The sequence below is a fragment of the Oncorhynchus nerka genome, linkage group LG19, assembly GCF_034236695.1.
Source record: "Oncorhynchus nerka isolate Pitt River linkage group LG19, Oner_Uvic_2.0, whole genome shotgun sequence".
Lineage (NCBI taxonomy): Eukaryota > Metazoa > Chordata > Actinopteri > Salmoniformes > Salmonidae > Oncorhynchus > Oncorhynchus nerka.
Genome location: NC_088414.1, coordinates 32,604,786 through 32,629,117, shown reverse-complemented (window position 1 = coordinate 32,629,117; position 24,332 = coordinate 32,604,786). Strand labels below are relative to the sequence as shown.

The following is a 24,332-nucleotide window of genomic DNA, read 5'->3' as shown; positions in this document are numbered from 1 at the left end:
GTAAACCCAACACCTCAGTCCATGAACTCACTGTCAAGCAGCCATTGTTTATGGACACGCTCATCCTCCAGTGTCTGATTCGTTACATTTGAATAGGCACCGATATTTCCCTCTTACTCATTAACATGTTATCAGTGTATGAACGAGTATCTCAGTTTGAATATATTTTGTAAACTAATCAAAAACAATATCATTTTTAATATTCACTGCTCTTTCATTCTGCTCTTAAATGGCCCAATTATGAATTCAGGTCAAATTTGAACCCTTCCAACATCCTGCTCGGTGTTGTCTTCCCTATTTTTTACTTTTAATATTTATGCACCAACCACCCACTGATACTTTAAAATGACAAATAGTACCTAATCAATGTGTGATATACAGAACAAGCTTAATGGGCAACCAGGGCATTATATATCACCCACTATAATGTAATCAAAAACATAATATCAGCTACATGATGCAGGTAGCCACAGTTCACTTTTCAATGTGACAGAGCCTTATAACCCATTTGTATAGATCAGTTGAATCTAAATCAGGGATTGACATTAAGGTAACCTAAAACAGATATTTATGGTTCCTCCCCATTTTTGAAGTCAGGGGTGTCTGCGGGTTTTTGCATTTTCCTTTCAATTAAGACCTAGACAGCCAGGTGAGGGGAGTTCTTTACTAATTAGTGACTAAGTACAAGGGAGGAGCAAAAACCTACAGACACTTGGCCCTCCATGGAATGACAATTTATGACACTTCTGTGTGCAAACAGCTAGAGCCATAAAGTGCCATAAATTGTCTCTCTTTCACTTAATAAACAATTGGGAGGAACCAAAAATACACATTTTAGGCTACTGGAAAATGTGGTTGTTTTCACCTGACCAATGGGGAAACCACAGAGAAGGCTCAACTTGCCCAACTGCCATTCCTTCCATAAGGGAAGAAACCAGAAAGTTCACTTGCCTGGCCAGTAGTACAACCTTTAATGTCAATCCCTGAAAATCACTACTTCTTTCATGCACAGAAAACAAATATACTGTATAAAGGGAAAGGGGGATACCTAGTCAGTCGTACAACTGAATGCATTCAAGAAACTGAAACGTTTCTTCCGCATTTAACCTAACCCCTCTGAATCAGAGTCAGCCATCCACCCATCAAGAAATAACCCATATACATCAAGCAACTAAACAAAATACACATTTATTAGGAGGGAATTAATAAAGGGTGATTGAGGACCTTTGTACCGAAGATGTTTGTTCTCTATGATTGTGTTGATGCTTTTTGTGTGAATATTGTTGTGTATATTGATGGGTATATTGATGTATAGTGTATATTGATGTGTATATTGACATGTATAGTGTATATTGATGTGTATATTGACATGTATAGTGTATATTGATGTGTATAGTGTATATTGATGTGTATAGTGTATATTGATGTGTACAGTGATGTGTGTAGTGTATATTGATGTGTATAGTGTATATTTAAGCAATAAGGCTTGAGGGGGGTGTGGTATATGGCCAATATACACCGAGATACGTCGTGCCAAAGTACAGCCTTTTGCAGTGAAAGCAGTGAAAGTACAGCCTTTTGGCCATATACCAGAAACCTGGTATATGTGCCTTAGTTCATTTTTACATGTTTTGTTTGAGCTGCTTTTGAAAGCAAAAGTCAAATTGAAAACAGTATTGGTATTGTTGAATTCGATTTTCATTAGTGGTGGAAAAAGTAACCAATTGTCATACTTGAGTAAAAGTAAAGATACCTTAATTAACAGAAAATGACTCAAGTAAAAGTGAAAGTCACCCAGTAAAATTATACTTGAGTAAAAGTCTAAAAGTATTTGGTTTTAAATATACTTAAGTATCAAAAGTAAATGGAATTGCTAAAATATACCTAAGTATCAAAAGTATAAATAATTTCAAATTCCTTATATTAAGCAAACCAGACGGCACCATTTTCATTTTTTTAGGACCAGGGGCGCGGCGCTCCAACACTCAGACATCATTTACAAATGAAGCATGTGTGTTTAGTGAGTCCACCAGCTCAGAGGCAGTAGGAATGACCAGGGATGTTCTCTTGATAAGTGTGTGAATTAGACAATTTTCCTGTCCTGCTAAGCATTCAACATGTAACGAATACTTTTGGGTGTCAGGGAAAATGTAGTGAAGTAAAAATGGTCAAAAATATAAATAGTAAAGTACAGATACTCCAAAAAAACTACTTAAGTAGTACTTAATTACTTTACACCACTGGTTTTCATAATATCAAGCTAGCAAGTCTGTTTGTTTGGTTACCACAGCAACTACTGTAGTTATCTAGTAAACTTTCTAGCTACTTCAGTGGATGTTGAACACATGTCTACTGGCAAATTAACCTAATTTCTAGTGGCAAATGTATGAAATTATAGCCATGGTATGAAAGGGATAATCAACTCAGGACCTTTGGTTACTACATGATTCCATATGTGTTATTTCATAGTTTTGAATGAGTAGGTGTGACCAAACTTTTGACTCGTACTGTACATAAGGGATAATCAATGAGCTATGTGTTCTATGGAAAATAATGCAACTCCATGGATGGTCAGTTCCACTCCACATCTTGGAACACACATTCCACCTCCTTCATTATTTCCCATAGAACACATAGCCCCTCGTTGATTATCCCTTATGTACAGTACCAGTCAAGCGTTTGGTCACACCTACTCATTCAAGGGTTTTTCTTTATTTTTTACTATTTTCTCCATTGTAGAATAATAGTTTAGACATCAAAACTATGAAATAACACATATGGAATCATGTAGTAACCAAAAAAGTGTTCACTTCTTCGGGATAGGGGGCAGCATTTTCACTTTTGGATAAATAGCGTGCCCAATTTCAACTTCCTGCTTCTCATCCCCAGAATATAAGATATGCATATTATTAGTAGATTTGGATAGAAAACACTCTGAAGTTTCTAAAACTGTTTGAATCATGTCTGTGAGTATAACAGAACTTATGTAGCAGGCAAAACCCAGAGGACAAATCATTCAGATTATTTTTGTTTGAGGTCACTGTCTATTCAATGTGTTTTCATTGGGAAACTAGTTTGTTTGCAGTTCCTACCGCTTCCACTGGATGTCACCAGTCTTTAGAAATTGGTAGAGGTTATTCCTTTGTGAAATGAAGAAGTACGGCCATCTTGAATGATTGTCATTTGAAGTCAACTTTTTGAGAGAAGAGCATGACTTGAAAAGTAGCGTGAGTTTGTTGTCTTCCTGTATTGAACACAGATTGTCCAGTATTCAATTTGATCGATTATTGACGTTTTAAAATACCTAAAGTTGTATTACAAAAGTAGTTTGAAATGTTTTGGCAAAGTTTACAGGTAACTTTTGAGATATTTTGTAGTGACGTTGCGCAAGTTGGAACCGGTGTTTTTCTGGATCAAACGCACCAAATAAATGGACATTTTGGATATATATTATCGACAGAATTACTCGAACAAAAGGACCATTTGTGATGTTTATGGGACATATTGGAGTGCCAACAAAATAAGCTCGTCAAAGGTAAGGCATGATTTATATTTTATTTCTGCGTTTTGTGTAGTGCCTGCATGGTTGAAATATGCTTTCTCTCTTTGTTTACTGTTGTGCTATCATCAGATAATAGCATTTTATGCTTTCGCCAAAAAGCCTTTTTGAAATCTGACATGTTGGCTGGATTCACAACGAGTGTAGCTTTAATTTGGTATCTTACGTGTGATTTAATGAAAGTTAGATTTTTATAGTATTTTATTTGAATTTGGAGCTCTACATTTTCCCTGGCTGTTGGCCAAGTGGGACGCAAGCGTCCCCCATATCCCAGAGAGGTTAAACAAATCATTTATATTTGAGATTCTTCAAAGTAGCCACCCTTTGCCTTGATGACAGCTCTGCACACTCTTGGCATTCACTCAAGCAGCTTCATGAGGTAGTCATCTGGAATTAATTTAAATTAACAGGTGTGCTTTGTTAAAAGTTCAGTTGCGGAATGGAGTGCTGCATCAGATGACCTGGCCGCCACAATCACCCGACCTCAACCCAATTGAGATGTTTTGGAATGAGTTGGACCGCCGAGTGAAGGAACTCCTTCAAGACTTTTGGAAAAGCATTCCAGGTGAAGCTAGTTGAGAGAATGCCAAGAGTTTTGACTGGTACTGTATATTGATCTGTATATTGATGTAAATAGTCTATATTGGTTTGTATATTGATGTGTATAGTGTATATTGATGTGTATAGTGTATATTGATATGTAGTGTATATTTGTGTATATTGATGTGTATAGTGTAGTGTTGTGTATAGTGATGTGTATAAGGGAAAGGGGGATACCTAGTCACTTGTACATCTGAATGCCTTCAACTGAAATGTGTCTTCCGCATTAAACTCTCTGAATCAGAGAGACGCAAGGGGCTGCCATCCACGTCTTCTGCCCCCAGGGAACAAGTTAACTGCCTTGCTCAGGGGCAGAACAACAGATTTCTACCTTGTCAGCTCAGGGATTTGATTCAGCAACCTTTTGGTTACTGGCCCAGCGCTCTAACCACTAGGCTACCTGCCTCCCCAGCATATGCTGATGTGTATATTGATATTTTTTGTGTATATTGATGTGTATAGGGATGTGTATAGTGTATATTGATGTGTATAGTGTATATTGATTTGTATAGAGTACATTTCTGTGTATATTGACGTGTATATTGATGTGTATAGTGTATAATGGTCTGTTATTGATGTGTATAGTGTATATTCATGGATATATTAATGTGTTTAGTGTATATTGATGTGTGAATTGATGTGTATAGTGTAGTTTATATTGGTTTATATATTGATGTGTAAATTAATGTATAGTGATGTGTATATTGGTGTGTATAGTGATGTGTATATTCATGTGTACATTGATGTGTATATTGATGTGTATATTGATGTGTATATTGTATATTGATGTGAATAGTGTATATTGATGTGTATATTGATGTGTATAGTGTATATTGATGTGAATATTGGTGTATAGTGATGTGTATAGTGTATATTGATGTGAATAGTGTATATTGATGTGTATATTAATGTGTATATTGATGTGTATATTGATGTGTATAGTGTATAGTATAAATTGATGTGAATATTGATGTGTATAGTGTATAGTATAAATTGATGTGAATATTGATGTGTATAGTGTATAGTATAAATTGATGTGAATAGTGTATATTGATGTGATGTGTTTAGTGTCTATTGATGTGTATAGTGTTTATTGATTTGTATAGTGTAGTGTATTGTGTATATCGGTTTGTATATTGATGTGTATAGTGTATATTCATGTATATATTGATGTGTATAGTGATGTATATATTGATGTGTATAGTGTATAGTATAAATTGATGTGAATATTGATGTGTATAGTGTATATTGATGTGATGTGTTTAGTGTCTAGTGATGTGTATATTGATGTGTATAGTGTTTATTGATTTGTATAGTGTAGTGTATTGTGTATATTGGTTTGTATATTGAAGTGTATAGTGTATATTGATGTGTATAGTGTATATTAATATGTATAGTGTTTGGCCCTGTCCGGGGGTGTCCTCGGATGGGGCCACAGTGTCTCCTGACCCCTCCTGTCTCAGCCTCCAGTATTTATGCCTCCTGTCTCAGCCTTCAGTTTGTTATATCTGGAGTACTTCTCCTGTCCTATTCGGTGTCCTGTGTGAATCTAAGTGTGCGTTCTCTAATTCTCTCCTTCTCTCTTTCTTTCTCTCTCTCGGAGGACCTGAGCCCTAGGACCATGCCCCAGGACTACCTGACATGATGACTCCTTGCTGTCCCCAGTCCACCTGGCCGTGCTGCTGCTCCAGTTTCAACTGTTCTGCCTTATTATTATTCAACCATGCTGGTCATTTATGAACATTTGAACATCTTGGCCATGTTCTGTTATAATCTCCACCCGGCACAGCCAGAAGAGGACTGGCCACCCCACATATGCTCTCTCTAATTCTCTCTCTCGGAGGACCTGAGCCCTAGGACCATGCCCCAGGACTACCTGACATGATGACTCCTTGCTGTCCCCAGTCCATCTGACCGTGCTGCTGCTTCAGTTTCAACTGTTCTGCCTTATTATTATACGACCATGCTGGTCATTTATGAACATTTGAACATCTTGGCCATGTTCTGTTATAATCTCCACCCGGCACAGCCAGAAGAGGACTGGCCACCCCACATAGCCTGGTTCCTTTCTAGGTTTCTTCCTAGGTTTTGGCCTTTCTAGGGAGTTTTTCCTAGCCACCGTGCTTCTACACCTGCATTGCTTGCTGTTTGGGGTTTTAGGCTGGGTTTCTGTACAGCACTTTGAGATGTCAGCTGATGTACGAAGGGCTATATAAATAAATTTGATTTGATTTAGATTTGATATATTGATGTGTATAGTGTATAGTGATGTATATAGTGTATATTGATGCTTATAGTGCACGTTGATGTTCATTTTGATGTGTTTAGTGTATATTAAATAAAGGTGAAATAAAAATTGCTGTGCAGAGTGATGTGTATAGCGTATACATATCTGTGTATAGTGATGTGTATAGTGTATATTGGTTTGTACATTGACATGTATATTGATGTGTATATTTATGTGTATAGTGTATATTGATGTGTATAGTGTGTATTGATGTCTATAGTGTACATTGATGTGAATATTGATGTGAATAGTGTATATTGATATGTGTATTGATGTGTATAGTGTTGTGTATATTGGTTTATATATTGATCTTTATAGTGTATATTAATGTATATATTGATGTGTATATTCTATTGTGATATGTATATTGATTTGTATAGTGCATATTGATGTATATAATGTATATTGATGTGTATAGTGTATATTGATGTGTATAGTGTATATTGATGTGTATTGTGTATATTGATGTCTATATCGATGTGTATAGTGTATATTGATGTGTATAGTGTATATTGATGTGTATATTGATGTGTATAGTTTATAGTGATGTCTATATTGATGTGTATAGTTTATAGTGATGTATATATTGATGTGTATAGTGTATATTGGTTTGTACATTGACATGTATATTGATGTGTATATTTATGTGTATAGTGTATATTGATGTGTATAGTGTGTATTGATGTCTATAGTGTACATTGATGTGAATAGTGTATATTGATATGTGTATTGATGTGTATAGTGTTGTGTATATTGGTTTATATATTGATCTGTATAGTGTATATTAATGTATATATTGATGTGTATATTCTATTGTGATATGTATATTGATTTGTATAGTGCATATTGATGTGTATAATGTATATTGATGTGTATATTTATGTGTATAGTGTATATTGATGTGTATTGTGTATATTGATGTCTATATCGTGTGTATAGTGTATATTGATGTGTATAGTGTATATTGATGTGTATAGGGATGTGTATAGTGTATATTGATGTGTATAGTGTATATTGATGTGTATATTGATGTGTATAGTTTATAGTGATGTATATATTGATGTGTATAGTTTATATTGATGTGTATAGTTTATAGTGATGTATATATTGATGTGTATAGTTTATAGTGATGTGTATAGTTTATATTGATGTGTATAGTTTATAGTGATGTATATATTGATGTGTATAGTTTATATTGATGTGTATAGTTTATAGTGATGTATATATTGATGTGTATAGTTTATATTGATGTGTATAGTGATGTGTATAGTTTATAGTGATGTATATATTGATGTGTATAGTTTATATTGATGTGTATAGTGATGTGTTTAATGTGTATTGATGTGTATAGAGGGCTCATCTGTGAAAGAGACCTTGTCTCAGCCTAGTTTAAAAAAAATCCCTTGCTACATCTAAACTAAAATAATGATTCATTGTGTTTGTCTTTTATGTTTGCAAATGTATAGGGAAATGATTTGAAACGGAGCCAGTGTACTCACCAGTGTGCACAAACATGTGTTTGACGTAGTTCTGTTTAGCAGTGAAGGTTTTAGTGCAGAGAGTGCACTCATAGGGCTTCTTCTCCCCCTGTCCCATCGCGGCCGCCTGTTGCTGTTCCCGCGCTGCCTGTTGCTGTACCGTCAATTGCTGAGGGAATGGGGGCATACTAGGGGTAGGCCCGGACACAAACTGGGGCTGCTGGCCTCCCATGGGCTGCTGCAGGCTGAAGAGGAAGGGCTTGTTGTTGCTGGCCGACTGTGTGGGAAACAGAGTGGGCAGGTAGGAGTTGCCAGCCATGCCCATTACCTGGGTGTTGCTGGTCATGGTGAGCGGCATCCTCAGATTGCTGGTGTGAGATTCGACCTGACGCATATAGAGTAGGGCACTTGGCAGAGACTGGGCCATGATTGGGTTGGGCAGGGGCTGCAACATGTTACTGTCGCTAGTGCTGTGGGATGTGCCCCCTTCCTCCGTCTCATGAATCTGCTCTGGGGAGGAGTCATCGACTTCAATCTGCACTGGGGTCCCCTCTCCACCTCCTTCCCTCCCAAAGCCCACGGGGTACTGGTGCTGGTCCACGGAGTCTGGCTCAGTACCAATGGAGGAGCTTACCCCTGAGTCAAAGCTTTCACCCTTCGGTTCAGTCTCCACACCCTCAACGTGGTCAGTGTCCTCTGTGCACTCATCCATACCATAGCAGCTGTACTCATCCTCTGCCTCCTGCTTTATGTGAATGCCTCCTGTCTGTATGCGTACCGGTCGGGGCTGCTTGCGGCAGTGGGTGGTCTCAGGGGTGGATAGGAAGCGTTCCATCTGCTGTGACCTTTCATGGATGCGGGTGATCCACGGCGGGTCCTGGTCGTGCTGGTCCTTCTGCATGCTAAGGGCTGGGTCGTAGCTTGTTGTCATACTGGTTACGTAGTGGGAGCGTTCACGGGTTCCATTCTGCAGTGAGAGGCCTGAGTAGGAGTACAGCGATGTGTACGCACGCTCAAGGCTCTGCTGGGACGTGGCCTGCATGTACCCTGACTCTGCATCGCTGCTGGGCCCAGAGGTGCCTGACTCAGGTGTGCCCCGGGGCGTCTCCTGCCCAGAGTCCCCTGGGTTGACAGGGAACCCCCCTGGACCGGCCAGGCCCACATTCTGGGACACGATGCGGGTGCACTCATCGATGACCGTCTTGATCTGCAGGATGCTGGCAGCAGTGAGGATCTGGAGAGCCTCTGATTGGGACACCCGCAGGACCCCGCTGTACATGAAGTCTATCAGCTTCTGGATGGACTGCACCGAGACCACCGAGGGGATCTCAATGTCACTGTAGCCCAGGAGAAGCTTGTCCTGAAAGAAGGGGCTCCCAGCGGCCAGCACGCAGCGGTGGGCTCGCAGCATGCTTCCATGGATCCGAACAGTCACGTCACAGAAGTGCCCGCGGTTGCGCTGCTCATTGAGGGTCTCAAGTACAGAATTGCTGAAGTTGTGGAGATTGATGTTATGAATGCGCTCGGTCATCCCCTTGCAACAGATGTCACCTGGACACAGAAGAAAAAAAGGCTTCATTTTTTAAAATAATGAATAAACCTTTAGAAAGTAAAAATGTGGGCCACATGATGAGTACTATCTAATACAAAAAAAAATGATAATGATTTTCAAATAGATTTTAAGATGGAACATAGCTGCACTGCAGGGACATAATCAGGATATTTAGCTCAGAAATGCCAAGTTGAATCAATTTCAACAAATGACCTTCTCCATCCACCCCATGTGCTTTCCTCACATTTCAGTGGTCATCTTATTTTCATAACATGTTGGCATTTGTTATTGAAACAATCAAATTAGTCAAGGTAAACTAGCTAGCTGGTTAGTAGTTGGATGAATGTCTGCACAAAACTGCACAACAAAGGATCTGTAGCGCGATAGAGCGAAAGAGACAATCAAGATGGATCCCCATCTCATTAGTTTTGTTCCCATCTTACAAGTCTGGTGGTAGATTTTCTCTGAGACTCTAAACCCCCAGTAGGTGGTGCTCTGGGTTTAAACTATTAGGCTTAGTTTATCAGCTGTCCACCTGCGTGCTCAGTGATGGTGCTCCCTAACTATCTTACCTCTGCTCTCCCAGTTTTGGGACATTACACAAATTAAGCTGGTATTTGTGCCAGAGTCCTTTGCTAAAATTTGGTCTGACAATGTTTAGGCCATCCTCATGAATGGATTTGTGGCTGCCCTGAACACAAACTGTACCTGAAACTCATATCTACAAATTGGCTCAGCAACTAAACAAATCTTCAAAGATAGCTCCATTATATTCCAAGCGTAACAGTATTGCTCTCAGTTCATGCAATGTTAAAGCTCCTCTTAGACATGTAAATGTAGTATTAACAAAATGCTACAAAGACAATATATAACTGACTTGTTGAATAATGCTTCACTTTTCTAGCTGACATTTGAAGATCAGTTGAAAAGACTGGATATGACAATGAAAGACAATGGCATCCAATAGCTTTGTCATTCCACACATGGAATCTAGATGAATTAAATTGGTTTTCTACCATTTCACCATAATAACATATTTTATTAACCACTTTGATAGCAGAACAAGTATCAAATCACTAAATATTATTTAGCATTAGCCCTCAAGCAAACAGCCTCTACATTATACTGTCCTTAAAAAAACATGAATGGCTTTTCTGTAAGACTGAACACCTGTTCATACAATCGTATATGTTTTACATAATTTCATTCATCCACATAACCCACACCCAGAGCACAGGGGTTCTTGAAACCACGGCTATTATACAGTACCTCCCCCTTTACCCTCTGGGTACATACTGTACACACACACACACACACACACACACACACACACACACACACACACACACACACACACACACACACACACTCACACAGACACACACCTACACACTCACTCACACACACACACACACACACACACGTTTATTCTTACAGCACCTGACCCCCTTTCACTACTTACTATCACCCTTGTAATTATCATATGCAATAGCAGTAAAACTACAATTAAATCAGACTTCTCTCCTATGCAATTGTAAATTAAAAGTGGCATGATATACAATATATTCCAAAAATCTAACAACGTAGATTGATTATATTCCATCTAAATGGTCTTTATGCAAAAGTGGATAAAATATTTTTGCAATTTGAATTACATTCATCAAAAACTCCTATACCAACAATACAATGCAGCTTTGACGTCAAGAAAGGAACAGCCGGCTGGTGGCTTTGGTGATGGAGGCTAATCGGGTAAGTAGGTACTAAAGTGCCCAAAGAGTTTTGTCATGTTATCTTGTTAGTAGATTATAAAAAAGTGCACCGGGCCATGCAAAACTAACTGGCCCACTCAGATCTAACATGGTGTTTGGGGATGGAATAAGCTAACTAGCTAGCAAGCAAGCTACAACAACCCATCAACACTGTCGTTTTTTTTAGAAATTAATGGTCAAATACCAATCGGATTAATGTCATTATTTATTTCAAGGTAGGCCTTTATTTTAGCTGTACTGCCTGATCTTTCTTGGCCGATAAAACTTGCAGGATATCATGGTAGCCAATGTTTGTGTTAGCCACTGTACCTGGATTTACTGTTACTGCTGCTAATAACGTTAGTAACGTTAGCACTCAGGTTAGCAGCTAGCTATAGCTACCATTGGCCAATAGTTTTAGCCAGTTTGGTTATAGACTTTCAATGTCTACTATGATGGTATAAGGTTTATCTTGATTTTGTGTAACTGTATGAGAAATGCTGTACTTGGTATGATGGGGGTCCTTACCGTCTTATGTGGACAGTGGCCTCACTCCTGCTGTGTATTCACTTGTGTCCTTTTCTTAAAGTCACTTATCCGAACGCTTTTCTGACACGACCTCGGTCAAATTCGGATAAAATATACATTTCTCTCAAAATACAAATGTAAAGTGATATGTCGTATTGGGACTTTTAGTTGGAAGGATGAAATCAATCCGAATGTTTAAACGCAACCTAATTCTGCAATCTTCCCTTTAATGTTAAACACAATCATCAAGATCTTCCTAGATAATGTATAATGTATATTCATGGCCATGCCTTGCTTTTAGGTCATGTGATTACCTTTGACCATCTGCCAGAGAAAATAAAAGCCTTGAATCTACAGTATGTCTATTTAGTTTCATGTTTTATATAAGACTTGCTATCAAAACCAAGGGAAGAACTAATGAACACCATTTAGTTTTATTTACTCTTGGGAAAACAATTGATCGAAAGCATTATATAATATATAAAACCGTGAAAAAAACTATTAAAACAAACATCCTCTAATCACAGCCATTAGGCTTAATACAATCAGAAAGAGAAAAATGGGATGACTGCAACATGCTGTGACAGCAGGACAGCTTGGGTATATATTTATAAATAAATTACGAACACACCCATGTAGCTAGAGATACAGTGGCCAGAGTAGCCTAACTGCCGACAGACTGACCAACCACAGAAATATACTCACAGTCAGATGACTCTTTGTTGGGAAGATGTGTGTGAGGCTGGTGATGAGGCACAGGGCACACTGCTACAGGTTGCTGGTGAAGGTGGCTATGGAAAGACCAGTCCTAGGCTGTCCCTTCAGTCCTCTCTGCTGCCACTATCATAGGTCGCTCTGCCACAGGGCCACAGTGGTCTCTTCAATACCACCCTGGGGGAAAAAGAGAGAATTCATAAATCAACATGTTCATACTGAGAAAGACATTTGTAGGTGTCTAACCTTCATACATAGATAATGAAGTGAGCAATGCAATCTGGATGTGTTATAATTTCCAAGGTAAAGAGTGAGTGAACCTTCTAGACCAATTTAAGGCAGTTTACTCTAGTGGACACTTGACCGCCAATTATATGTCAAGGTTAGAAATCATATGGTCACAGGGCCAAATCTCTTTTCAGTCGTTATCTAAACTACTGGTCAGTGAACCACACCCTACAAAGGAGATCCTTCCACATTCCAGTCTGATTTACCCACAAAGATATTATACTCCTCATACTGTATCATATTTTCCCATTCTGAATAAAAGTACAAAGGTCAAAGGCTATATACATTTGTTCAAGATCTCATAGATTTATCAGAAAAGCATTGAGAGAGACCAGAAAATTCTACAACATGCCTTGAGAGGGCCGAGAGAGGGCCTAGAGAGGGCCTAGAGAGGACTCAGGAGCTTGATTTATTTGAATAAAAGGTTGCAACAAGGGCGAAAGGATTGTTCTCCAATACAAAGGACTGCAACAGTGTGTGTGTGTGTATATATGTGTGTGCCAAGGCAGTACTGAATGTGATTTCAAATGTTTATTTATTTATTTATTTTTACTCCTTTTTCTACCCAATTTCGCAATATCCAATTGGTAGTTACAGTTTGGTCCCATCGCTGCAACTCCCGTACGGACTCAGGAGAGGCGAAGGTCGAGAGCAATGTGTCCTCCGAAACACGACGCTGCCAAGCCGCACTGCTTCTTGACACACTGCTCGCTTAACCCGGAAGCAAGTCGCATCAATGTGTCGGAGGAAACACCGTACAACTGGCGTCCGAAGTCAGCATGCATGCGCCTGGCCCGCCACAAGGAGTCGCTAGAGCATGATGGGACAAGGACATGCCGGCCAAAACCTCTGGGCCAACTGGGCCAATTGTGTGCCACCCCATGGGTCTTCCGGTCGCGGCCGGCTGCGACACAGCCTGGGATCGAACCCGGGTCTGTAGTCAAATGTATTATAAAATATATTTAGATTTGTTTAACACATTTTTGGTTACTACATGATTCCATATGTGTTATTTCATAGTTTTGATGTCTTCACTATTATTCTAAAATGTAGAAAATAGTAAAAATAAAGAAAAACCCTGGAATGAGTAGGTGTGTCCAAACTTTTGACTGGTACTGTATATCGAAACTAAAATAGACAACATGGGGTTACTATGGAGCACCATAGTAAGACATTACGATCAGTAACAGTCAACTGAGAAATACTCTAACACAAGGCATTCTTGAAGAAACACAAAAAGGCATTTAACGACACCCAGGGTGTGATTCTCAGGTTTACAGAGACTCTAAGCCATACATATGTGTGCATGGCCATAAACTGTAAAAGGCCAACTGTAGACGATGTGAGCATCCTCAGGTTTGTACTGTAGGTCCTCACAACTGTTCACAAAATGGAGGAAATGTCCATATATCAAATTCAAATAAACCTGATTATATCATGAAGTTTCTTAAAGGATAAATACCCATATTTGCTTTCAACCGTTCCTATTTTTTTGTCTTCCCTTTTCTTGTGTCTTTCATATATTGCCATCTATTTACTGAATATGATCATGCACTATACTGTAGGAATATCATGTATTTGGTATTTTATTCGGATCCCCATTAGCTGTTACTGAAGCGACTATTCCTTGGTTAAAGCACTAAGCTTGATTAAACTGTAAACATTAGTAGAGGGGGTAACCAACAACCATTTTAATCATTCCAAGGAACCTTTCAAATATTTGACTCTGGGAAAATGTACTGGCATCAAGTAAAACAACTTGTATTAACTTTAAGAGCGACTAATCAAAAGGTAATGACTGCAACAGACAAACAAGACATAGCATGTGACGGTAATGAATACTGAACTGTCTCCATAAATGCTTTATGTCCTTTATCTATTCATCAGATGTATTCTCTGATTTTGGTTATCTTTCCCAGTCTGCTCTGAGCATAGATATTTATTTTTCTAAAAAGGGCTTTATTTATCCTTGCATACTTTCCATTGTATTAGTAGGCCTATGCCTCTGGCAGACCAGCCAGATTAATGTAATTAATCACTGCTTTGTATAGATGTAGGATCTTAATTTGAGCCAGTTTGCTACAGCAGGAAATAATACAGCTGCAACAGGAAATATGAATTATTATGTGGATTATAATGATTGGACATTTTTGTGGGGGGTTGATAGGAAAGTTATCCTGCAACAGGGTGATCAAATTAAGATCCTACATCTGTAGCTGCACAGAAGCAGTCAGATACAACCTTTGGAAAAACAAAATATCATAAACTAAGAAAACACAATGTAACGTACAACCAGGGTTCCAAAACGTTTCTTCTGCTGTCCACATATGATAAACCTTTCAGGCTCCATGTAGAACCCTCTGTGGAAAGGATTATACAGTACATGGAACCCATGTGGGTTCTACCTGGAACCAAAAGGGTTCTACCTGGATATATTCAGTGCTCCATTGCGAAAGAGATTCTTAGTTTCAATGGGACTCCCTGTTAAAATAAAGGTCAAATAAAGAAATGTGGACCTCTTCAACCTGTTTCCTAACAACCAAATGCCTGTGGTTACACCACAGAAGATTGACATACAGCGTCCCCTCTATGCCAATAGTTGTGATCCCCGCCATGAATAATGTTTGTTTCTCTATTGTTTTATCAAATTATAGTTTGAGGCACAGTAAATATAGCTATAAGCATGTGTTGCTGTTTGTTTTCCATATTGGACAAAATGGCACCATGTTTCCATAACGAGCCACTGCTGTGGTTTTAGGTCAAACAGCTCAACAGAAACAAGCCTTGGTTAGCCTCACCAACTACGCCACCAGCCATATTATTTTAATATATAGGGACTTTGCAAAACACCTTCCAATGATGCTAAGAAATAAGTCTGAAGCCATTGCTATTAGGGATGTGACAAGTGGACCATTTTTCTTAATGTTTAAACTGCAATTTTTGCATTGTTTTTTTTTTTTAACCAGAAGAAAAAAACATACAATTCCACGTCAATTCACAATGCAGAATAATGGTCCTATTACGTATGTAAGACCACTAGGGCCGGGCAGTGAAGTTATATCTACCACAACCCTTTACAGACACAGAACACTGCTACAGTAGCATGTCAATAAGACCACTAGGGCCGGGCAGTGAAGTTCTATCTACCACAACCCTTTACAGACACAGAACACTGCTACAGTAGCATGTCAATAAGACCACTAGGGCCGGGCAGTGAAGTTCTATCTACCACAACCCTTTACAGACACAGAACACTGCTACAGTAGCATGTCAATAAGACCACTAGGGCCGGGCAGTGAAGTTATATCTACCACAACCCTTTACAGACACAGAACACTGCTACAGTAGCATGTCAATAAGACCACTAGGGCCGGGCAGTGAAGTTATATCTACCACAACCCTTTACAGACACAGAACACTGCTACAGTAGCATGTCAATAAGACCACTAGGGCCGGGCAGTGAAGTTCTATCTACCACAACCCTTTACAGACACAGAACACTGCTACAGTAGCATGTCAATAAGACCACTAGGGCCGGGCAGTGAAGTTCTATCTACCACAACCCTTTACAGACACAGAACACTGCTACAGTAGCATGTCAATAAGACCACTAGGGCCGGGCAGTGAAGTTATATCTACCACAACCCTTTACAGACACAGAACACTGCTACAGTAGCATCAATAAGACCACTCAATAAGACATTTACATTTACATTTAAGTAATTAGGGCTCTTATCAGTGACTTACAAATTATACTTAAGACATCAGTGGAACAACCACTTTACAGATCTAAATCTTTTAGAACACTTTATCTATCCTAGCATTCCTGAAAGAGGTGGGGTTTCAGGTGTCTCCGGATGGTGAGACCACTAGGCGTCGTGGCAGGAGTTTGTTCCACCATTGGGGGGCCAGAGCAGCGAACAGTTTTGACTGGGCTGAGCGGGAACTGTACTTCCTCAGTGGTAGGGAGGCGTAGCATGCCAATGAAGACCACTTGTTTGGGTGTAGGGCCTGATCAGAGCCTGGAGGTGAGGTGCCGTATATGGTCTTGTAGCGGATGCGAGCTACTATCTACCACAACCCTTTACAGACACAGAACACTGCTACAGTAGCATGTCAATAAGACCACTAGGGCCGGGCAGTGAAGTTATATCTACCACAACCCTTTACAGACACAGAACACTGCTACAGTAGCATGTCAATAAGACCACTAGGGCCGGGCAGTGAAGTTCTATCTACCACAACCCTTTACAGACACAGAACACTGCTACAGTAGCATGTCAATAAGACCACTAGGGCCGGGCAGTGAAGTTATATCTACCACAACCCTTTACAGACACAGAACACTGCTACAGTAGCATGTCAATAATTGATCACTTTTAAGACTATTTCAAAAAGTGCAGCATCAGAAGCATCTGTATCTTTTCAGACAGTAGAATTCTGCCCTGGCATATAATGTTCTATTGTTTCCCTGACAACAATACACGTTGCTGATTGATGTTCAGCTGTGTTGTTTATGGGTTTTTTTAATGGTAAATTATGGTAACTTTAAAATACTTTTTTAGGAAAGAGTGGTCTGTGCTCAGGCAGCAGGCAGGCTAGGATTGACAGGTCTGGTTGCTTAGTGATGAAAGTTAGTCCCGCTTCAGAAGCGGCGTTACTTTACAGACAAGTAAAAGGCCGTTCATGTCTCCAGAGAAGGTTTTGTGTCAGCGTTTATGAAGCCGTAGTATTTCCTGCCCTAACAGGCAAGCAAACATGCTGTAGCCGGGGTGCTTTCAAGGGGCCACATACCATTATATCTGAAAAGGGTAATTGATACAGGCTACAGTATACCGGTAGCCTACTGTAATTTCATATTATGAGACAAAAACACCCCCACCCACTCTGCAACGAAGAGTAGCCTACACAGTGCTCGCTAGACTGGTCCGAATATACTGTATCAGTTCATGAATAGCCTCAGCTAGGATTTTCTACACGCAACAGACCGAAGACTGAACACACACTAGTGTCATTCACGAAAATAAAGAGCAGGCTGGCCAGCATGAGGGAGAGAGAGGAGGGGCAGACAGAACCGTGTGCATATGTCTTGGTAATCTGCATCTCGCAATATCTTAATTGTATTGCATGCCTGGCAAATTCACCAAAGTAGCTTAAAGTTTTCCTTTTCCTCTCTGGTTTTATTTAAATGACACAACTTTCCCCAGGCCTTTACAGCCATATAGTCTAGTTAGGCTATAGCATGGAAAATCATGTTTTGTGAGAACTGCACTGTGATTTGAATTATGTGGGCGAAAAAACATTGTTTTTCGGTTAGGGATTTTTTCTTAACGTTAAGGATCCCAACTCCATTTAAACGTTTAAACGTTCACACCCCTAATTGCTATGCAACTGAAAAGATTTTGAGTGTTGCGTGGCAACAGCTGGAACAAACCAACGCAACACCCTAAATTGTCTTCTGACCCCTAATAATCCATACAATCACAATAAGATCCCAGCAGCTACCCTTGCGGACCCCTGATAAAGTTGAATGTGTCAGCACACTTGCCAGGACCGTAGTCACTGGTTAACCTCTATGTGCATACACTGCCTACACAGTATGCCCATTGCCCAACACTGAGCAACTAAATGTCAGACCTATTCCTATAGAATTTGAATTCAAGTACAATTGTACATTCTATAATAAAGAACATCATAGAGCTGTACCATTCATCACGCACACACATACACGCACAGTATGCACTCCCTCACTCCCTCACTCACTTTTAACTTGAGGAAAATAATAGAAAGAACATTAAGGGGCCTTTTTCTAGGTCTTTAAAAAAAAAGTGTCACAAAGTGCTGAAATCAAGAGGGAAATTTCACTAGTTTACAAAAGCCAGTGAATGCAGGTTTAATAGTGTGTTAACGTCAGGTTAGTGTCATTCTATGGTGACCTGATGACAAAGGCCTCTACAGGGCCAGTTTTAGACAACACAAGCATATTTACTTCCTCCCTGGTCTCAGTTGCAATCTAGACATGTAAATCCACCTGCCTGAGCGTTGAAGTGAGGTGAATAGGGGCACAAAGGAGCAGACTAAGGGAAGCAGACTTCTGCTGCCCAGACTGCCACTCACAACAGTGATTCCATTTTAGCTGTGACACAGTGGGTGAGCAGCAGCCAGCTCCTACCTGCAGTGAATGCTAATCAGTCCAGGGGTCTCCCTCCTCCCTCCCTTGCCTTGGACGAAAGGGGCTGATGATGATCCTTCAAAATTAATTAGATCCTTTTTGGAGGCAGCCATTTTCTTCCACTACTTATGCCTCTGCCAAATCTGTATAATTTTGTATTTTCATCCCTGTTCAGAGGGAATCAAACTATACTATTATAATGCATTTATGTGTCTGATATTGATCTTCCCCAAGCCTTTCCACAGCTCTCCCTTTCTCTTTCTCCCGCTCTCTCTCCCTGCACTGCACTGTGTCCCTCTCTGTAGAGTTAGCTGTCAATAAGTCCCCAGAGGTCAGTTCGTCTGCTAGAAATCAGACACAATGCTCCAGACTGCCAGTGCCATGCCCTGCTGCCACAACAAAGACCACAGGAGAAAAAAAGGAGGAGAGAAGGGAAGAGAGCAGCATCACCAGTCTGACTTCAGGTTAATCAGAGCTGCCTAGCCTGCCTTAATTAGTTGGCAACCTCATGAAGAATACTGCGCCAAATTTGGAAATCAGTTTAATCTAGGGGGAAAATGAAAAGAAGGTGGGGGTGCGGGATGGGGTTGAGGACAGAGATGAGAGGCGGGTTTGTGAAAGGAGACGATGTTAGCCATGTGAATAATATACATCTTGAATATGCAAATGTGACTTACAATACACACCACAAGCATATATTTTCTCCTTGATACATGTGAGCCTACGGAGGGATTTTAATGGAAATGAACCAACCCATTTGTTTCCTTGGGCAATGAATAATCTGTGATGTGTATCGTTTTGTGCATACTGTACCATTCAGAAGGATATTCTGGCCTATTCTGATTCTATTTAGTGTTAACAGCAAACAGACATTAACGCAGCATGCAGTGTTTTGCTACTTTTTGTTGTGGCACATGAATACTATCAATAACTGTAACGTAAAAGGACATCTATCAAATCTGTCAAAACAATCTGCTTCAACCATCATTTCATCACAATTGTTATTTCTACTGCCAAAAATTAAGCATTAAAAAATGGGTCAGCTTTCAACACTTATGAATAGTAGGGTAAGTATTTGAACACTGACGAAATTGCCCCAAAAACTTTTTCACACCAGATGAAACAATTATAGTCACAAATATCGTAAGAGTAGCAAGTGTGATTTAGACTTATTCTTTTTCTTCTGTTCCAGTATTGTTGCTGAGGTACAGTTTGACAGAGGTCAAACCCAGTAGCAGCAGGCTCACTGTTTCATCACAGCCTCTCTATAATGTCACATACATTACAAAAGGATTTGAATAACTTGAATAACAAAATACACACAGGTCTACATCTATTCATTCACCGCAGGGAGCTACATTGCACATCATTGCACCAATTTGTATACCACATCTGAACAATACTGCAAATGCCACTCTGATCTGAATAAATTATTGACAATTGAATGTTCAGTTCTCTCCCAACAACATTCTGTTGGGTAATTAAATTAATGAGCAATATACAGTACTACATCTCTTATTACAGTTGAGTGGTTTAAAATCAAGCCCTTGTGTTATTAACTATAAACATGAAAATGACCTGATAATACACTCAATGCACCCATACTGGAAAACAACAACTCAGTCTCAGGTTTTAATTGATTAACCTTTGGTCTGCATATGAACTCTGATGTCAGAAAATCCATCAAACAACATTAACAAAACACCTACACACAGCTTCAAATATATAAAAATACCCCCCAAATAAGGCCACATTGTCGTGATGTACTCTGTAGCCTAACATTCCTTACAAATGTTTCTAATTTTAATAACGTGTTGGCCAAAACGAAGTTGAAACATACACAATTGGCATGTTTATAAAGGTATAGTGATTGGTACAGTACGTGCCAATACTACAGGCCATTTAAGTCAAAGCAATAACCACCACTCAAACCATGAGGATGATTTCATAAATGATAAATGAGATGATTGCCGCCCCCGCCCCCAACAAAAAGAGGGTTAGGTAATGATGGCCCCCGCACGACCCCTGAGGGTTAGCTAATGTTCTAATCTAAGGTCATCTTACTCAATTGTTCATGTTCTTTGGTCATTTGAGTCTTTGAAAACAATGTATAGCTTCAAAGATTGTTTAAAAATCATCATTAGCACTGTCAATCCATGCATCCATATCTATGAATGCCACAGTGGTTACATGTCCCTGGTCCATCCCTCAGATTACCAAACGAAGGCAGGGTGTGGCTGTTGATATGACTGACTAAAATTACAACAAAATGTTAGATTAGGAACTCAGAAATAAAAGCACTACTGAGAAGTTACATTATGCATCAATCTATAACATACATTAGAAGAGATGTTGCCTTAAATTAAAGGTCCCATTTGGTTGTGACATACAGTGCTTTCAGAAATTATTCACAACCCTTGTTCTTTTCCACATTTTATTGTGTTACAATCTGAATTTAAAATGGATTACGTTTAGATTTGTTTGTTGTCACTGGCCTACACACAAACCCCCATAATGTCAAAGTGGAATTATGTTCCTCGAAATTTCTACAAATGAATTACAAATGAAAAGCTGAAAGTCATGAGTCAATAAGTATTGAATAAGTATTCAACCGAGATACTGACAGGTGCATGGATACCAATGTTCAGAGTGGGGAAAACCCCCATGCACATAATGCAGATCTTAGCTAAAGCTGTTCTTCTTTGTCTATGGCACTTTCGTAGCTATCCGGTAGAATTGTACATGCCCGGCTAGTATTAGCATAGCGGCTAAGTGTGACATGTTTTCCTATGGGAAATGCTAACAATCCAGCGTCTTAGTAATGAGTGTCTTCGACGTAGCCACACAAGAGCCCACCCCGCTTGGTTGCATGTTTGTGTTAATAAATGTGCATCCCAAAATGTTTAACGTACGTAAGTCTTCAAAGGCCGTTGAAACAAAATATATTTTTGAGATAATGAGAAACTTATCTCCTGATCACCACATGGACACAGTGAGATAACACATGAGATAACAAAGGTAAAGAGTAGTTTGTTTGAATGGCCATATTAAAAGACTTCAGTAGTGATGTCAACACTTAATGTTCCACCAGGGGGCAGTGTAGCCAACGTTTTTTATTTAACTAGGCAAGTCAGTTAAGAACAAATCCTTATTTACAATGATAGCCTCCCCCGCCAAACCCTAACCCGGACGATGCTGGGCCAATTGTGATACAGCCTGGAACTGAACCAGGGTCTGTAGTGAAGCCTCTAGCACTGAGATGCAGTGCGTTAGACCGCTGTGCCACTAGGGAGCCCAATGTGACTTGCTACTCAAGCACAGTGGACGTAAGCGTTCTTCTTGATCAACTTGTTCCTTCACATGCCAACCCCACTATTGAATAGGACTAATTCAGTGGTGTAAAGTACTTAAGTAAAAATACCTGATAGTTATACTTAAGTAGTTTTTGGGGTATTTGTACTTTACTATTTATATTTTTGACAACTATTACTTCACCACATTCCTAAAGAAAAATATGTACTTTTTACTCCACTAATTTTACCTGACACTCACAAGAACTCGTTACATTTTGAATAGTTAGAAGGACAAGAAAATTGTCTAATCCACACACATATCAAGAGAACATCCCTGGTCATCCCTACTGCCTCTGATCTGGTGGACTCACTAAACACAAGCTTTGTTTGTAAATGATGTCTGATTGTTGGAGCGCGCCCCTGGCTATCTGTCAATTAAAAAGAAAAGGATGCCGCCTGGTTTGCTTAATACAAGGAATTTGAAATGATTTATACTTTTACTTTTGACACATAAGTATATTTTGGCAATTACATTTACTTTTGATACTTAAGTATATTTAAAACCAAATACGTTTAGAGTTTTACTCAAGTACTATTTTACTGGGTGACTTTCACTTTCTATTAAGGTAGATTTACTTTTACTCAAGTAGGACAATTGGTTACTTTTTCCACCTCTGGACTAATTCCCAGCACAAAGATTACGAGACCAAGCTGCTACATGAGGTATGTGAACAGGCCTGCTGTACATTTCATTTGAATGCTCTTACTTGCGATGGATATATTGCTGCATTCATGTGCTATCGGAATTTTCGGATTATCAGTCTGACGTTGAAAAACTGTTCACGTGAGCTTTCAAGTTGGAAATACAAGTGGAAGAATCTGGTATCATCTTTGTGCCCCTAGTTTACAAGTCGTGACGTTTCATGATAAGATAGCTAATTCATTAACCAAACTCAGCTAGCTGGCTAACTCACTGTTTTATTGTCAATCTTATTGATCCAAAATCATTCAGACTTCAAAAGTACTTCAACACAATGAAGTCTTAAGAATAACTTAATAACTTTAAATTACACCCTGAAGCGGCTAAGTCTGTATTGCTGAATTATTTTCCGTAATTACAGTCTCCAATCCACCATTACTGTATGGTTAATTTGCTCAAATTTAGTACATAATAGCTGATTTTGCTGTTTTTATCCAACAATGACCAATGCAAATGTTGGCTGTTTGCAAGAAAAACAAGATAAAGGTACAGAACTCATCGAAAATATTGAAAATGCTCAAATGATTACGTGACACAGATAGGCTATTGTAGTAAACTATTACTTTAAAAGCACATAGATTAGGTCGGATTTCGACCAGAATGAGCATCTACAGTGGGGCAAAAAAGTATTTAGTCAGCCACCAATTGTGCAAGTTCTCCCACTTAAAAAGATGAGAGAGGCCTGTAATTTTCATCATAGGTACACTTCAACTATGACAGACAAAATGAGAGAGAAAAAATCCAGAAAATCGCATTGTAGGATTTTTTATGAATTTATTTGCAAATTTGGTATAAGTATTTTGTTGTTTCTTCTTTGAAAATACAAGTAGTTGAATATTGGATTGTATTTGTAGATACACTTGGAAAGTATTGGCATATTTGAAAATACTCAAATACAGAGACAAGTGTATTTTCAAATATAAATATTTAAATACTACATGCATTTGAACCCTGGTTGGTTTGCTCCTAGGGGTATTTGAAATAAGTATTTGGAAATAAGTATTTGAAAACCATTTTGGCTATTTATAGAAAGTTATTTGAAAATATTTTCAAATACTTCAAATAGAGGTAGCTCAGTGGCAGTCGGTGCCTTTCAGATTGGCCTTATTTCGATTACAGCATATTTCTATTTTTCCATTCCCCCTGTTCAATGTAACATCGATAGGTTTAGGCTACTACATGATACTCAAATGTTCTTAACAATAATTAAGATCGGAACTCAAAACAAAGTTGAGGCTCAACCATGAATTATTCTCAAACCATTGACCAAGTTAATCTTGCAGTAGGCTTACTACATACAGTACAAGTAAAAAACCAGTCAATATCAGGATCTTGTTTGAATCCCATGATTGG

At 39.1% G+C, this 24,332-nt stretch overlaps 1 protein-coding gene across 1 annotated transcript in view; it reads right to left on the bottom strand.

Annotated features, from left to right (window-relative positions):
- The window catches only part of zbtb20 (zinc finger and BTB domain containing 20), an 87,054-nt gene that overhangs the window by 12,630 nt on the left and 50,092 nt on the right, over positions 1-24,332 (bottom strand). Inside the window, exons 3-4 of the mRNA XM_065004885.1 lie at positions 12,458-12,643; positions 7,946-9,475 (exon numbers count right to left, since the gene is read on the bottom strand). Coding sequence (XP_064860957.1) covers positions 7,946-9,455 — 1,510 coding nt within the window. The 5' untranslated portion in view covers positions 9,456-9,475; positions 12,458-12,643. The remainder of the gene's footprint in view (positions 1-7,945; positions 9,476-12,457; positions 12,644-24,332) is intronic.